Below are 17,928 nucleotides of genomic sequence, written 5' to 3'. Positions count from 1 at the left end.
AGGGACCTTTATAAACACTTAGGAAGCCTTTGCAGGTGTTTTTTGTTAATTATTCTAATTTACTGAGATAATGACTCTTGTGAGGAGCACCTGTGTGTATATATATATACAGTATATATATACCGTATGTATATATATATATATATATATGTATATATATATATATATTCCATGTGTTGGAATCAGAGGTGTATATAATATATGATCACTGTGAGTTCCCCAATAACCAGCCTAGTAGTTGCAGCAGCTGCGGTCTTGTCCATCACTCGTCAGTCAATTGCATCATTTTCCTGACAATTGGAGACAGCGGAGTTGATAAACTGGTGGCAGTGGTGGGATCTGTGTGATCTCTCCGGTGTCATGTGTGACAAACTGATATCAGAGGAGGGTCCTATGTGACCCCACCGTCTGTGTTATCTTTGATGACGATGGTGGGACCAGAGTGACTTCCCCCTGCTGTTATCCTTGACAAACTGGTGGCAGCGGTGGGATCTGCGCAACCCCCCTGGATGTATTATCCTTGACAATAAATAACCTTCTTCATCTCTATTTTTAATCCCAGTCTCTCCGTTCCGGAACCTAATTTATTGTTAGCATACTTTACAAATTCTATTAAGAAGACGGAAACCTCGCTCTTCCCGGAGTTTTTAGAAAGATGGATCTCAGCAATGTAAGTGTTATTGGGAGGAGAGGAGCCTGTGTGGATAGATTTACAATGTGCGTAAATAAATGAGTACAGGCTGCTTGAATTTCACCATGATAACACTTTTGTACCTCTGTCTACATTTATGACTTCAGCCATATGGCTTATTATCAGCTTGTAAAAAATTCTGTTTGCCCAGAATATATGCCGGCTCTTTGGAAATAAATAGCGGCCAATTGGATTCAGCTTGATTTACTACTTATATAACAGCTATTTTCATGGAAACAAGAGGAGCCTTCTGCACAATGTTATCATCGCGGAGCACACAGCGTCTACATTTGTGAAGTCGGCCTCTGGTGTGCTAGTGTCTGGCCTCTGTACAACAGTTCTGGCAGAAAAGTTTAATGCAGGGTCATAACTAAGATATGCAGAGGTTGAACTTAGACATGGGCCCTGGTGCTTAGGGGGCTGAAAAAAAGGTCCTCTGTCAAATAGGAAGACGCCAGTATTATAACAAGTCAGGCTTTCTTACAGATTTGGCAATAAGTACAGGATATTTGCAGGCCTAGAGCGTAATTACCAACATCTCTATTAGTAAAATAGATTTATTTAAGTGCCACCTCCAGGACCGTACTATCACCACCCAAAATATACAAACCCTGCCCATTTTTGCACCAGAATATGATACATTTGCTGGGATTTGTTTCAGAAAGTTTTGGGCAATCCCAACAAATTCAAGACTGTTGGCAACGACATTATGGTCAGTGGCTGAAAACTAGTAATACTAGCAGAATTTTTCAGAATTTGTTTGACCCACAGTTTGTCAGATTATATATGTGTTTCTGGAAAGGTTTGGCCACAACTATTATGGTCTCCGATACCTCGCCCAAAGTTTTCCTAAAAACTGAAAAAAACATATCCACTGAGGACGCAATGATATTGGTGTAAGGGATCTATTATTAAATAGATCCCTTAATTTCTCATTAAAAAGTCTGGAAAAACTGAACGAGCATTTCCCATTCCACATTTTATGTGCGTTAGTGGTTTTTGCTGTATTTTTTAAAGATTTTTTTTCCCAAATTTGCCGATTTTGTCATTTGGCAAATATTAAATGTATTACAAAAAAATGAATTTTGTGCCTTTTGTTTGCACTTTTGTTTTAATTTTTGGGCCACCGGGCTGGCATAATTTTATCCAAATACAGCATGCTCTGGGTGAACTATTACTTTTTTATGTTTTTGCCAATAGGATTTCCATAGGTTTAGTCTGTAGGAGAAATATGCATGTACAGAGAAAAATAGTCACTAGAAAGAAACTTGGTAATCTCATCTTTAGGGCTACTGTGCTCCTCTGATGCTGAATAGCTGCCTCTTGGATGCAGCATCTGGGAGCAAAAGCTCAACCAAGCTGCTGGTCTGTACTGTCAATCATCAGGGAGCGCACCAGCCACGGAAAGCAGGAAGCAAGGAGGAAGAGGAGTGGGGCAGTCCGGAAGAATGAAGATGAGTAAACCCCTCTAAAGTGTTTGTCTCGACTAGATATCCTCTTCTTGGAGCTAAATCAGTTAATCACTGCATGTGTAATGGTTTTTAGCGGCCAGCGTTCAGTTGCTATCACTGGGGGAAAGTCAGTGTAGCTGGTCAGTGTATTAGTGCACCAGTATTAGTGCCCCACACTCTGCGTGAGAATGCACAGGAATTCTTAGTGTGCTATAGTAGGAGCAGCTTTTTCTTAGACTCCACTTTTTCTTATGGAATGATGTCTTCAGTGGAAATCGACCTCTTAATAGGGGGCTGATATTATTAGGCTGGAAAGGTCCATAGATATTGGCCCATTCCCAGTCTAAAAATACCATCCCGCAGTTGCCCCAGAATTGGCGCATCACATTGGCCCTGGCTCTGTCATGCTGTGATGGTCTTCAGTAAGGAAGAGGGGTCTCACACTGTCCCCGGAGCTGGCACCTTAACTGTCCCTGTCCTGGGGGTACTCTTAAAGGTAGAGAGGCCCGAGTCTCCAATCTTACTATACTCCTGTAAAAACCTTAATCTGTCCCCTTCCCCACCCCATGAGGCAAGGGACAGAAATGAAAGGTAAACCAGCCACAAAGACAAAACAGGGATAACAGAAAACCTCCATCATACAAAAGCACTAACCAACAATAGTGAGGAGGATAGGGACTGGGAGGAATAAACTAAATTGGAAAAGGGACCAGGAGATAAACACACACTTACAATAGCAAACTACAGAACACCACAACTCCAATTCCAAAGTACAGATACTTATCTTTACACACAGCACAGCGTCTCCTAAGAGCATGGAAGCAGAGATTTCACCGGCAGGACAGAGAGGGTCGGGCCAGGTTTTATAGGAAGAGGTAACGACCAGATCAGAAGCAGCTGAAATGGAGCTGCATGTTTCTGACCAGCATAGAAAAGTGTCATTAACCTCTTCAGCACCAAAGGAAACCAAATTCATTTAATATGGATCCAAATACACAGGGTAAATGGCAGATCTCCGATTTACAATACGCAGTGATCTTCTACTCCCAGATCTCCCAGGTTGGCATGACACACTCGTGACAGGCTCTTCCTGAGTGTTTGTTTTTTTTTTACATTTTTGTGTCTGTGTTCTTTTCCTTTTAACTTACTGGGTTAGTAATGGGCGTGTCTGATAGATGCCACTCCATTACTAACGCCTGGGCTTGAAGCCAGCTGACAATACGCAGCTGACATCAACCCCCCAAAATATTATCCCGATTGCCACCACACCAGGCCAATTGGGAAGAGTCGGGCAAAGTACCAGAATTGACGTATCTAATGTGATGCGCCAATTCTGGGGCAGCTGCGGGCTGGTATTTTTAGGCTGGGAACCGTGAACCTTCTCAGCCTGATAATATCAGCCTGCAGCTGTCTGTTTTACCTTGGCAGGTTATAAAAAATGAGGGGATTCCACATCATTTTTTTTAATTATTTAGTTTCCAGCAATGAACTGGGAGTCAAAGATGTGTCCAGGCGACTCCCCCATGTTGATCTCATTCCATTTGAGTGCTGTTGCCATCCATTTCAGCAATTTTCCTACCCCCCTAGCCCTCCTGTGAGGGTCTTCTGGAAAAATCCTCAAGTTTCCAATTGACTTCCATTATACTCCTTACTTTGGTTGAGCCCATCTGAGCTGCTCAATTCAAGTACCGAGCACTTGGGCATTTTAGTGCTTGCTCATCGCTATTTATTATGCTTTGCTTATATAGCACCATCATATTCCACATCACTTTACAGACATTATCATTATCACTGTCCCTATTGGGGCTCATAATCTAAATTCCTTATCAGCATGTCTTTGGAGTGTAGAAGGAAATCAGAAAACAGGGAGGAAACCTACGCAAACATGGGGAGAACATACAAACTCCTTGCAGATGTAGTCCTTGATGGGATTTGAACTCAGGACCCCAATGTTGCAAGGCAACAGTGCTAACCACTGAGCCACTGTGCATTTGCAATGACACTATGTAGCATAACGCTAATTCAGAATTGTAAGGGGTTTGAGATAGGGGGTTTAATTATAACTAAACTTTAATTTACCATCCCAAAGACTTTTGTTTAATAATTAACTAAAGATGCAACATATACAATTTATAGCATTAATAGAAGTTAAAGAACCAGGCGCCTACTGTATGCAAAGAAGAATGATGAATGTGTCCTAATAGGAGGGCAGGCTCTCTGTGCACAAACCATTGACATGATTAAGGCTTCAATGGTTCACTCTCATGAAGGCACAATGAAAGGTCCTGCAGGGAGGCTCTGAACCACCTGTGCACGGTGATAAGCAGTTTGGTGGGGACATCTTATTAAGGATCAGGTTCCTGGATTTTACCTCTTATGGTCTGTGCACCAGACATACAAGATGACTTCAGGAAGCTGAGCTAGAATATTCATTCAAGGTGAGGCTGATTCATCTCTTCTATACGTGACGATAGGTCATAACTAATAAAAGTACCAAATTCAATGTAGCCATCTGTGTAATATAATAACTATAATGTTTTTGTTGACACAAATGTAACAAAGCTGAAATTGTGTCCTCTGTGATTGCTGATGTAGATTGAGTTCTAACTTTACCTGCACTCCAACAGGAAACCCACATATAATATATTACACAAGGATGGGGAATCAATTGATAAACCACCTGTATGTGAAAAATTCAAGTATATATAAGCATTGATGGTTGTATTTTCACTCAATGAAATTGTAATGCGGCCGCTTATATTTCTGCTAAATATTGCATTCTGATAATAATCGGATTATTCAATAGATCGTAATATTTGTATTGTGCACATACCTGACTGTCTAGTGTCAGGCCATAGAAGCTCAGTCATATTATTAGGATCATAAAAGAAACATTTAACAAATTTGCAAGTGCAAGTATAAATGATATTGCCCATCGTGGAGACCAATTTTTGAATTTGGTCTCATAATTACCACAATTTCTAGTAAATTCACAATAATTAATTAGGAGATTAAGAAATAACTGGTTAACAAAAAGAAATAATTGAATTAAAATCTGTGATTGCTATCTTGTGTCTGTGTAGAGCCTGAATGTTATTCCTGCTCCTGTACAGGATCAGTGGTGTCATCTAATATATGTATCACCGGATCTCCACTCCTTCCATAAATTAGTGTAGTGCTTCCTTTGCTTTGGATTTGCTCATACAGTAAATACATATACTTTTTTTTTTTGGGGGGGGGGCTTATGATCATGCATTGATCCTTAACGGTTAGGTAAGATAAATGCTTTTATTCCTGCAACACACCATTAAAGATTTAAATAAAACCTCTAACAGAATGACCTACATCCAATATCTTGGTGCATTGGGATATGTTTGTCACCTTAGATAATGCTACATCTGTATATTTGTGTAATGTTTATGTAACATTCTAGTTCGGTAATATAAACTTATTTCAAGTTAAAATTGTTGCAATTATATAAGCTATCACCTATCGATAGGAGAGGTGAAAAAACATATTGATTGCTCGGGGGCCAAACACTGGGACCCTCCACTAATCCAGAGAAAGGGGCTCTGCAGAACTGTCTAAATGGGGTGGAGGTCAATATATGCTCCTCCGCCCCATTCATTCTCTATGGCACGTCCAAAAATTGCTGAGCACAGCTTGGCCATCTCCGGCAGTCTCAGAGAATGTATATTATAAGGCAGTCAATTACTATCTGGAGGCTGTAACTAATGTAATGGCTCTTTACTCTGAGTAATAGAGACTGGAAACCCCCCACTATCATGTCGATATGTTCTAATTGGACATTAAAAAGAGAATTCCTGGGGAGACAGTAAAAATAATTTCTTATGGTAAAACATTTACACAATTTTGTTACCATTTTCCATAAAAAACAGGCTGTGATATAAATAAGTTTGGAATTTTATTCTGTTAATTATGAAGGCTGCAGCTATGACATTAAAGGGAAAAGTAATAAAAAAGTGAATAATTCCATATCCTTGTCCCTTTTACCATTGTGCATTGCATTTAGCAATCAGTGTAATTGCCTTTCAGCATGTCGGAGCTGTCCAGTGCTGATCGCATGTGACTGGCTGTGGCCAACACTCCAGTTGGAAGCAGGGACTTTTAGAGTTTACTGGTCCCAGTAATGGTACGGGTCCTAAACATTAAACTACAAAGTGACAGGATAGATATCCTTAACCTAACATACAGAACGTAGGATAAAAGCCAAGTGAGCAAATATCCTGTAGTAAATAAATAGTAATCGTATGTAAATAACATTGGGGACTTAGTTGAAGATGTTTTGATCAAAAAAGCGTAAAAGTCATCCAACCGTGACAAGATGTACAACAATCAGGATGGACTTTAACTCTTGTAGTTCACCTTGCTGGGTGTCAGCAGACCTCAAAATGGATGGGGGGCAAAGCAGGACCCCGACCTGACAGCCGGAGATTAACTTCTAATCAAAGAAAACACCCCCTTTAATGTAACACGTGATGTTTAAATCAATAATTGCTTTCCTCTTTTAATATCATCGCTTAGATTAACCTTGCAGTAACGCAGCTGAGGCTGCCATAAACATGAAGCTCCAGAAACATACGGCTGTATAATTGTTCTAATGTCTCCTTCTAGGTGTCTTATTAAGGATTTTGAGAAGAGGCCATCAGTCATCCATCTGCTGGAGCATCCGTTCATCAGACAGGCTCATGGTAAGGACCTGGCCTTACAGAGACAGCTGGCCAAAATCATCGACACTCAGCAGCAGTCCGGTGTTATTGCTAAGACAAGGTACGATCACCTTCTATCATCCTGCACCAGGGGGCCTGCCGGGGTCCTAAACCATCCGGGGCTCAGGCCCAGCGTATTATATCGAGTCTTCGTCCAGTGATGTTCAGTTATTGTGATATCACCGATGCCACCTGTCAGCAAAGATCGAGGGGGGCAGTGCGGGAGTGGAAGGGTTAAGACTGATTTACATACTTTTTAACAGTGCAAGTCAAATGAAATGACAGTGGACAACCGCTATAATAAACATTTGTGGCAATTACCACTTCTATAAGGAAATTATTAAAAAAAACCTGATATTACAGTATTTTATATCTTCCCATATAATGTATATTTATAGGAAAATACTATACATCCCATCCCTACATATACAAATGTCACACATTCACCCCATGTACAATACATAAATGACATACAGTATTTCTTCATGCCCCACAACCCATTTCAAAAACATTATAAACCACATATATACGTTGTCTCCTCATATACAAGCTATATGACAGCTGTAAAATGTATAAATGTCACTGCAAGGAGACTAATGGCCGCGTAGTTGATGGGAGGTATGTGTCGCAGAGATGGCTGCTCTTTGTGATGTAACCCGGAGTATCTTCTTTAGTGCACGTAAGCACTAAGAGGTTTGTTTGTTGCACCTGGGACCGGGTTACGGGTAGCTGTGAGAGACGGGCAGGTCTGGTTACCCACATCCCTCACCTCTGGGTGCGGTTACAGCCGATATCATGGAGGCTGTTGTTTGGCACATGCTCTGTGTGCTGGGAGCGTGAAGGCCTCCTGTGTGTGTTTGGCTCCAGACCGAGCCGGAATACTGGACACTACCCCAGCCGGTGTGCCCACAGGCCTGACGGAGCAGAGTCCTGCTATGGACATTGTGACTGTTTTGCCTGCTCTAAAGGCCGTTTGTTTTCTGCTTGTGCTTCTGGGGGTTTATGAAGTAATAAACCCATGAACTTTTAATGGAACAAGTCTCCTGTTTTCCTCCTGTCGCACCCTAGTGAGTAAAACCCCTACAATATAAGTATAAGCCTAGGGTGGGAAATGCAGCAGCTACTGGTAAATTTCAAAAATAAAAATAGATACCAATAAAAGTAAAATTAATTGAGACATCAGTAGGTTACGTGTTTTTGAGTATCCATATTGAATCGGGAGTCCCATATAATGCTCCATGCAGTTCATTATGGCCCCATAAGATGCTCCATAGATAATATGCCCCATATAATGCTCCATAAAGTTCATGATGGACCCCATAAGACGCTCCATAATAAAATTTGCCCCATAAAATGCTCCATAAAGTTTATGATGGGCCCCATAAGATGCTCCATAGATAATGTGCCCCATATAATGCTACATAGGTTGATTATAGCCCCATAAGATGCTACATAGAAACATTTGCCACATAGCCGGCTGCTGTGTTGAAAAAAAATCACATACTCACCTCTTGTCCTGAGCAGGCCCCTGGCACTTGCAATATTCACCTGTCCGCGTTCCACCGCTGGGCGCCGCTGTGTCTTCTGCATCCTCCGCAGTGACTGTTCAGGCAGAGGGCGGCGCGCACTAATTGCGTCATCGCGCCCTCTGACCTGAGCGTCACTGCAGAGGACACAGAAGACACAGCGGCGCCCAGCGGTGGAACGCAGACAGGTGAATATCGCGCAATAGTCATCCTCCAGTCCCCATTATACTCCCCTGCTCCCGGCGCGGTCCCTGGCTGCTTCTCACTGACCGATGATCTTCAGCGCCCGCAGCATTCATTACTTTAATGAGCGGTACCACGTGACCGCTGAACACAGGAAGAAGCTGCGGGCGCCGGAGAAGCAGGAACGTGCAGAGACGTGGCGGGAGCAGGTAAGTATGATGGACAGCTGCCGCTCCCCCTCCTCGCCGACCCCCTGGGACAATGACTCAAGTATAAGCCGAGAGGGGCACTTTCAGCCCCCCAAAAATGGGATGAAAATCTCAGCTTATGCTCGAGTATATACGGTATATATATATATATATATATATATATATATATATATATACAGGGGGAAATAAGTATTTGTTCCCTTGCTGATTTTGTAAGTTTGGCCACTGACAAAGATATGAACAGTCTATAATTTTAAGGGTAGTTTAATTTTAGCATTGAGAGAATCTGTTATAAATATATGATCATTCTGGGGGTACACTACATAGGACCCCATATAAAAGTTAGGCATGACCCCCTACAGTAAACTCTCCTGTAGTAATGCAGATTGTAGTGGGTTTTTGGGCACATAAATTTGCAGCACCACACGCTAATAGCCTGCAGTACTTTCTCTTTGTATGTTTCACATATGGAGCAAACGCATGAAGCGCGCAGCCATGTGTAGAGGGCTTTAATTGCGTGCGCCCTGCAGCCATCTGTGGTCGCCGCGTGCCGCTGTAGCCACATTGCAGGATCTCATCGTCATTACTCACTTGATCATTGCTCGGAGGATTGTTCACCTTCGGGTCAGCGCAGCACAAGGCGGTGCCACATGAACGGCTTTACCAGAAACCGCGGGGCCTTGCATTAATGCTACTTTCATAAATAAGGTCGCAGTCCCTTCACTAGGGATATGTGAACCTGTCTGGCTGGAGACTGTGGCAGTTTTTAGCAGGATATTTGCTAGTTACGTACCTGTCATTTACAGACAGATTTATGTATTTTGTGTATTAGGTGCAATAAAACCATTTTTCCCCGCAGTATGGGAAATAGCGTTTGCTCATATAACCCTAATTTTATATTATAGTATCTCCTGCCAGGTCGGACGCATCAGGACAGTAAAGATAATGCTTGTGTATAGAAGTGTAATAACTTATACTATACTTTATACATTTCGGAGGTGGGAGCACCCATACATTAACACATAGTAGTGTCTATAGAGTAATGCAAGACATAGCAACCCCAACAGCTTAATAATTTCATCATTATAAATCAATTAGGATTTCTGCAAATAAATAAGTTATTTTCTTGAATCATAAAGAATTATACAATTTTCCAATATACTTTGTTCATCAAGATGTCTGATAGCAATCAATTAAAGCAGATCTGTAACCAAACTTCACAATAATAAAATATTATTACATAGATCTCTTAGACCTGATGAGATTGGTGTACTTACTTTGCAAACTATGTAAAAATGACTGTATAATACTTTTTGAAAATCTAAAGAGGTTTTCTGTTTTCAGAAAACCTGTGTCTGCTGGCTGCAGTTTGTTCAAAAAAGAAGAAAAAAGTATCTCCATCTCCCTCGACCTCCTCTGGGTCCAGCGCCGAGGCTCCACCGCTGCTTCCGGTGTCTCTTATTGTCTGCAGTGCTGATGTGCTGATGTTGTACTGACAGTACTGCAACCAAGCAGTGGGCTCAGCGGCTCAAAGCGGTTCTTGCCATCTACACGTGCTATCTTATCTGCTAGGCTCACTTATTGGCTGCAGCGCTATCGATATGTCATCAGTGTTGCAGACAATAATAGACAGTGGAAGCAGCGGTGGACCTGGGAGGGTGAATAAAGAATAGTTGTTGTTTTTTAACTACTATGTCTGTGGACCCCTTTAAATCAATCTCCACCCACTAATCCTGTTTGACATCTCAGTGTCCCACCTCCCTGCTGAAATCTCACTCTGCTCAGTACAAGCTGCAGCTGTTAGGCTGTTCTGACAGAGACTGAATACACTTGAACTCATGAGCTATTTAATTCTATAGCAAGACTCATAAAATGCTAATTTTAATATCAGGAGGATAATTATCACTTATTGGCTGCAGCGCTATCGATATGTCATCAGTGTTGCACACAATAATAGACAGTGGAAGACCCGGGAGGGTGAGTAAAGAGTTTTATAATGTCAGAATTTCAACCAAAAGTCTTGATTTAATTTCCAAACTGCTTTGATGAGTTACACCCCCCCCCCCCCCCCTCACTACAGTATCTACCTATTGTCAGTTTTTCTACTTGCACTTTGGCTTCAATGAAGACAAAAAATTCTGACATTTTGTTACTTGCTTGCTGCGGTTGCTGTGCCAGGCGACTAACAATGTGACCCCATCCACTTGCATTAAGTTATTATGTAGCAGCGGCAAGCAGATTCTTTTGATATCATGATCTGTCTCAAAGCCAAAGCTGCCATGTAGCCTTAGCCTTAAACTAATTAACTACATTAAATCCCAAATACATACAGTTGATTATAACAGATGAGTGCAAATTTGTTACTTTTCAAATTCTATACAGTTCTCATTATCATTGCAAGGAAAACTAATTCAATATGAGACAATAATAATACAACTTTTTCACTTTTATTATCTAGAATATTTTTTTATACAATGTTATAGAAATAAATCAAAGCTGCAGTTTTACTTGTGTCCAGAGGGTGGCAGAGCTTTACTTCTAATCAAACATTGTTATGCAGATGATTGGGAATTTTGCCTGGCAGAACACGGCTCCGGCACTCTAAGATACTGTAAGAAAACTTGTAGGTGACGTGTTTGCAATTAGCATCGTGTCCAGTGACTCATAACTGCATGCGGCATGGGTTAGTCATTCAGTACATTAGCATCTTCCATAATTTGGTTGGCTACATTTCTACATATATTTATATGACGTGCATCATGAATATAGAGGGCAATGCATAGTTATTTCCTTGCTTCATCTATTGTGACAAATATCGCTTCTCAGCCTTTTGGCTATGATTAAGTAAAGTATATTTGCTTATCAGTGGTATTCCAAGGGGCTGCTGGAAATGAACGATACATTAGTACAAAAGGTCAAGGCCAAATCTAAGGGTTTTTTAAAAAAAAAAAAGGTTTCGAATTGTTTGGTGCCCATAAAGGAAATAGCCAAATGTCTGCACATTATACTCTTTCTATATCACAATTTTTGCATAATATGGTTCAGTGGAAGGGTTGGGAGCCTTCAGCCCTCGGTGGTCCTTTTCTCTGGCCCCAGGGCAGATTTCCGAGGACCAAAATGCTTGCTGGGCCTTTACTCTCTCAATGCACTGCGAGAACATGCATGCATCATTCACTACTAAATGCTGCGGCGCATGCAATGGAGGATTAAATCCTGATGCTGGCCAGTGCCAGGAATGCATTTTGTGGGCGGAATCAGTGCGCTCTACACTCTTGTTCTATTGATGAAGACAGCAGCCCCATTGTCTCATATGTGATGCTCAACCCCCAGAGTCTCCTATGTAATGTATATTCTCCATCCCAGCATCTCCTATGTGATGTATATACTCCAGCCGCAGGGTCTGTTTTGTGACATATATACGCCAGCCCCATTATCTCCTACATGATTTATATACACCAGCCCCATTGTCTCCTATATGATGTATATACAGCTGCCTTGGTGTCTTCTATGTTATGTATACAGCAGTCTTGGAGTCTTCTATGTGATGTATATCCAGAAGTCTGTGTCTCCTATGTGATGTGAAGTCCCAGTGTCTGCTATTGGGTGTATACAGCAGTCTCAGTATAGCCTATGTGATGTATATACAACAGTCTTGGTGCCTCCAATGTGATGCTCATACAGAAGTCTCAGTGTCTCCTAGGTGATGTATATACAGCAGTCTATATGTCTCCTATGTGATGTATAAAGCAGTCTCAGTGTCTCCTATCTGATATGTATACACAAATCTCTGTGTCTATGTGATGTATACCAGCAGTCTTACTGTCTCTTATGTGGTGTATACAGCAGTCTCAGTGTATCCAACGTGATGTATATGCAGCCGTCTTGATGTCTCTTATGTGATGCTAATACAGCAGTCTCGGTGTCTCCTAGGTGATGTATATACAGGATTCTGTGACTTCTATGTGATGTATATACAGCAGTCTTGGTGTCTCCTATGCGATGCTCATACAGCAGTCTTGGTGTCTCGTAGGTGATGTGTACAGAGCAATCTTTGTGCCTCCTATGTGACATATATACAGCAATCTCAGTGTCTCCTATGTGATGTATATACAGCAGTCTTAGTGTCTCCTAGGTGATTTATATACAGTAGTCTCGGTGTCTCCTAAGTGATGTATATACTGCAGACTTCCCACTGCTTAAGTTCTATAAATGTAACATGAGCAGTGATGAACTTCCCACTGTGAGGAGACAACAGTGTAATATACATCTGTGTTCGGTACAACTTACTGCTGCAAGTTTTTTACAATACTTATTGCAAAAAGTCGACTGCACGCTAGACTGGCGCAAACCTGGAAAAGTAGTTGTGAGTAGCAGCATCATCCATAGCACCTAACATCACAGCCGCACCAAAGAGAAGGAGTTCCAGCCATCGCATTAGTCGTGAGTTAATTAACCCTGCTGTTCTGTTTAGATTTCACATACACTTGTACTGTTCCCGGTCATTTTTGACCGTCCTTATAAAATAATCATTTTTAGCTAATCTAAGTGGTTTTTTTAAACAGTTTTTGCACTATTATATTGCTTGTGAAGATGGTTGTTCAAATACCAGAAAAAAAAATAAATACAAAGCTTGTTTTATATTTTTTTTATATCCAAAAGGGAACATGGTATTTTTTCGAATTTTGTAAAAATTGATTATTTTTGCAGATAAAAAAAAAATCTTGATCTAAATGTTAACTATAAGTAATAATATCAAACATTATGTAGATATACTTTTTTCAAAGGCAAAAAAAAAAAAAAAAAAGCTTTTTTCTCTATAAAATGGCAAAAAACGTTGTTTTTTATACACTTATACTGTTCCCGGTCATTTTTGACCGGACCTAACAAAGTTGTGATTTGTACCTAATTCAAGTGTTATTTGATTACCTGTTGCATTGTTTTACTGTATGTGAACATGGTTTTCAATAATCAGATGAAAAATTAAATCAAAAACTTTTATTTTTTGAATCAAACAAATTAAAAATTTTTTGCAATATTTGCTTCATATTGCACATAAAAACTTTTCTTTATTCTAAACTATATACAAACTTTAAAAAAAAAAAAAGGTTTTTTGTCAAAAACAAATGATAAATGCGATCAATGTATTACTTGCATTGATCACATGTATAATTTACATGACGCTTGCACAAGTATTTTGCACATTTGCAACACATAATATTAGATTTATGGTTACTGGACGTTGGACAGAATGAGCATCTTTTTCGCTTGCAGCTGGTTGCGATGGTGGAAGCCGTTTCAGTATCAGTGGTGGTCGAAGCTGTTGGCTCGCCGTCTCCACCATGCTCTCGAATTTGTCGGGCCACTTTTTCTGCACTCTCATTTCTTGGATTTCGTGGCCGTGTTTTTACATATGGATTAGTGAGAGACTTCCCCAATTCCTCAATAAAAAGCCGTCGTTTGTGTAATTTTTTTTCTTGCCATTTGGGGTTTATTTCCCGCCACAATACAAAGGCATTATAGGCAGATACATCGATCAGGTTGTAAAAGAGAATCATAGGCCACCTATTTGTTTTTCTTTTACATGTATACGTGCCTACAAGCTGGTCTAATGTGTCAACAGCACCTTTAGTGGCGTACAGATAAGATCAGAGCAGACACCACCCTGCAGCAGGAAAAAGCTCACAGTACAACACTTTAGGTGAATTCTGCTTAGGACAGCATTGCACAGTGTAATACTGTACAACCAGCAAACACATGGAAAATCAGAAAATCATGATTTACAATATGAAATGTTGACAACTGAATGGAACTAGATCTATATGAACAGCAGGGTAAATAAAAACCAGTGAAATAAATTGCGCATAGCTATACTGGAAGCGAATCCGTCGGCTGTATCGCAACTTGAAAATGTTGGTATGTGTAAATCTGTTCTGACCAAAAGTAGTCAGATACATTGATAAATAGTAGTAGATGCAATATATAGTTCAAAATGAGGTGATAGCACCTTTATTTTTGTCAAAAATTGTCTGGAGAGCTGAATAAAGGCCTATCGGTCATTTTTGACCGAACAGTACAAGTGTAAAAAAAATTGTACCAAATAAAGTAAACAAAAATTTAAAAAAAAAAAAATTCCCACAGAGAGTACCCCCCTAATGACGAAAAGTCAGGGAGCCTCAAGTCTCAGAATCACACGCTGAATTTTTATAACATTATAGAATTTCAAAAACGGTAATTTTTGACCTAACAGAACAGCAGGGTTAAATATTTGACCTCACAAAGCAAAATAAATTTCATGTTGATAATTTTGTATGGCCCACGAATGAGGGTATAAATATCGAAATGCCTCTGGCATAAAAAAGGTTCCCCATCCCTACGTTAGGGTGTAGAGCCGTACCTAGTTTTACCCTCATCAAGGGCACAGGCTCATCCTCCCTAAGTGGACAAAAATGAGTGCAGGCAGATAGGGAAAGAAAGCTTTAATCTGATTAGCTGCAGTGAGCAATTGTTCCATGTTTTACATACAATTTTCATTGCATTGAGTTCTATTAATATACGTGTCGCACACGATTATCGTCTTACTTGTCATTTCTGTAAAACCCACAGATGCGCTCAGCAAGAAGGTATACGACATTTACTTTTATTTTTGGCTCCCCTTTGTCTACTCCAATTTTTTATCTTTGGATACAGAAAATCTTTACAATGAAAAGGTTGTACGGTAATTATTAAGAGGTATCTCCAGCCTGCGCACATCCCACCGTGTGTTCAGTTTGTCCTGTTTCCTCGGTGAAACAATTATTTTTCACTTGAGCAGATTCAGTTTTCAGAGGCCGGCACAAAAGCGTGAAACCTGACTTTCCGCCTGCCATTTATGAACAGAATCAATGAGGTCATATTTTCAGCACATTTTAATGAATTAGAAAGGCTACACATCCTTTCTTTTAGTAGTAACATGTCAAGAACACAAAGCATATGAGCAAAAGAGGAATAACAAAACCTTTAGGTTTCCATATTTTTATATCATATTTATAAATAGGTTCAATATAGAATCCTGATTAATTTAATAAAATATGTATAATTATAGCGGTAGTTGTGTTTTTTTTTCTGAAACAGAGCTTCAAATCACCTTTTTCACTGCAATACAATTTTGCCTGGCTACAGGCGCCACTAGGGGGAGCTCACTGCAGACTGGGGGCTGCATTATATTAGAGTCTGCCTATGGGGGGCTACATTATATTAGAGTCTGCCTATGGGGGAGGTGCATTATATTAGAGTCTGCCTATGGGGGGCTGCATTACACTATAGAGCCTGCCTATGGGGGGCTGCATTACACTATAGAGTCTGCCTATGGGGGGCTGCATTATACTATAGAGTCTGCCTATGGGGGCTGCATTACACTATAGAGCCTGCCTATGAAGAGCTACGCTATATTAGAGTCTAGCAATTGTGGAAAATGAGAAAAACCAGCACCAAACAACTTAAAGCATACCTTTTCAAGCTTACTCAGCAGACCAGCAGTGTATGGCTTGCAAAATCCCGGGTGCAACACCTGAAACGATCAGCGTCGTACAAAGTCCAGGCCAATGAAGAAAAAATAGGTGGCACTCCATGGTGCAGTAAAACAATCCTTTCTTTATTCAATGCAAGTAGTACATGGATGCAGGGGAGCAGGTGCAGTGGAGGACAACGGCGTTGATCAGATGCTTCAACTTCCTGGTTTGCTGGAGTTGCTGTGCTGAAGTTGGAGTTCATTGATGCTGCTGGAGATAGTTGTCTGCTGTTTTGGGTGTATGATTTCTTCATTATCCTATTCCGATTTGGTTTGGACATTCCTATCCTTACTTACATTCCACTCTACCTTGGTGTATGTTTTGTATGTAAGTTGCTTTTGTTATCTTTGTTTGTCTTATGTTTTTATACCCTATTATTTCTGTCCCAGACCTTCTGGGGGAGGGAACATCTTAGTGTATTACAGGAGAACAATAAGGTTGGTGGCCCAAACCTCCTCACCTTTAGAGGTACCTTTGGGAGCAAGGTTAGTTACGGCCCCAGCTCTAGGGACAGTGCAGGGCCCCTTTCCCTAATCATGTATAGTCACAGTGTGACAAAAAGATAGCCTCTGATCTGTTAATTGTGGCTATGTACATGTGTTCTTTCCTAAAACAACAGGAAGTTAGAATATAAATAGCCCCAGTTTCAAGTGTGAAAATTGCAAGATTACAACTTTTGTTTTTTATTAAAGATTTTGTCCTATTAAAAAACGCCTAAAATATTTTAGAAACGCAAAATTGCAAGATTACAAGTTTTTTAAATAAATATTTTGTAACAAATAAACCTGCGAATAATGCAACAAATAAAAATTGCCAAATATGGTTAAGAATACACAAAAAGATGGTTTAAGAAACATGTAATTTTCTGAAAATAGCTTCCCTCTATAGGGGGTGAGGGTGAATGATATTGATAGTGTAACACCCCTGGTAACTGGTTGTTACAGTGATGTTGCCTTCCTTTCGGGGAGGGTGATGTCACGCTTGGAGGCAAGGAGGATTCTCTTTACCAGGTATGGCACACACATTCAACACAACCTGAATCCAGGCCAGAAGGGGAAGCTCAGGACCCGGAATCAGGGGAGCTTCCCTGAGCTATAGGCTTCCTGGTCTGGAGGAGGAGATAGACAGTCTAGAGGAGAGAGTGGGAGGAGAAAGACGTCTGGAACAGACAGAGAGGCCGAGCAGCCACGTGGGAGCTGCAGCCTCTGGAAAGAGTGAGAATTTGAAGAAGTTGAATAGTGGAGGAACTTAGAGGAAAGGAGCACAGAGGATGAAGAGGCTCAGGAGGGGAACAGTGGAAGGACACCCTAAGAGCCAGAGCACAGAAACCGGGTTTCGGGAGCCCGAGGTCGTGTTGTTCTCCAAGACGCACGACAGAACCGGAGGGCATAGGGCTGTATGTCAATTGCCCGCATCAAGTCTGAGGTGAAGCAGTAACCTGAGAGCCCGGGTAGCGATAGGGACCCTATAAACAGGCTCGCACTGCCTATCGTACAGACATCTATCTTAGGACAGGAGAGAGGGGACTTTGCAACCAAGCTTCAAGCAGCAGGGACCTCGCCAACTAAAGTAGCGCAAGTAGGAAAGGCTT

At 40.9% G+C, this 17,928-nt stretch overlaps 1 protein-coding gene across 2 annotated transcripts in view; it reads left to right on the top strand.

The window, feature by feature from the left end:
* The window catches only part of MYO3B (myosin IIIB), a 334,653-nt gene that overhangs the window by 113,397 nt on the left and 203,328 nt on the right, over positions 1 to 17,928 (top strand). The window contains exon 3 of one of the 2 annotated variants that reach the window (XM_077272741.1): positions 6,778 to 6,933. In XM_077272741.1, the coding sequence (XP_077128856.1) occupies positions 6,778 to 6,933 (156 nt within the window). Of the gene's footprint in view, positions 1 to 6,763; positions 6,934 to 17,928 lie in introns of those variants that run through there. The other variant, XM_077272742.1, reaches the window with a different exon arrangement.

This window comes from Ranitomeya variabilis, chromosome 7, assembly GCF_051348905.1.
Source record: "Ranitomeya variabilis isolate aRanVar5 chromosome 7, aRanVar5.hap1, whole genome shotgun sequence".
In the NCBI taxonomy this organism is placed as follows: domain Eukaryota; kingdom Metazoa; phylum Chordata; class Amphibia; order Anura; family Dendrobatidae; genus Ranitomeya; species Ranitomeya variabilis.
This window is presented reverse-complemented; position numbering and strand designations above follow the sequence as displayed.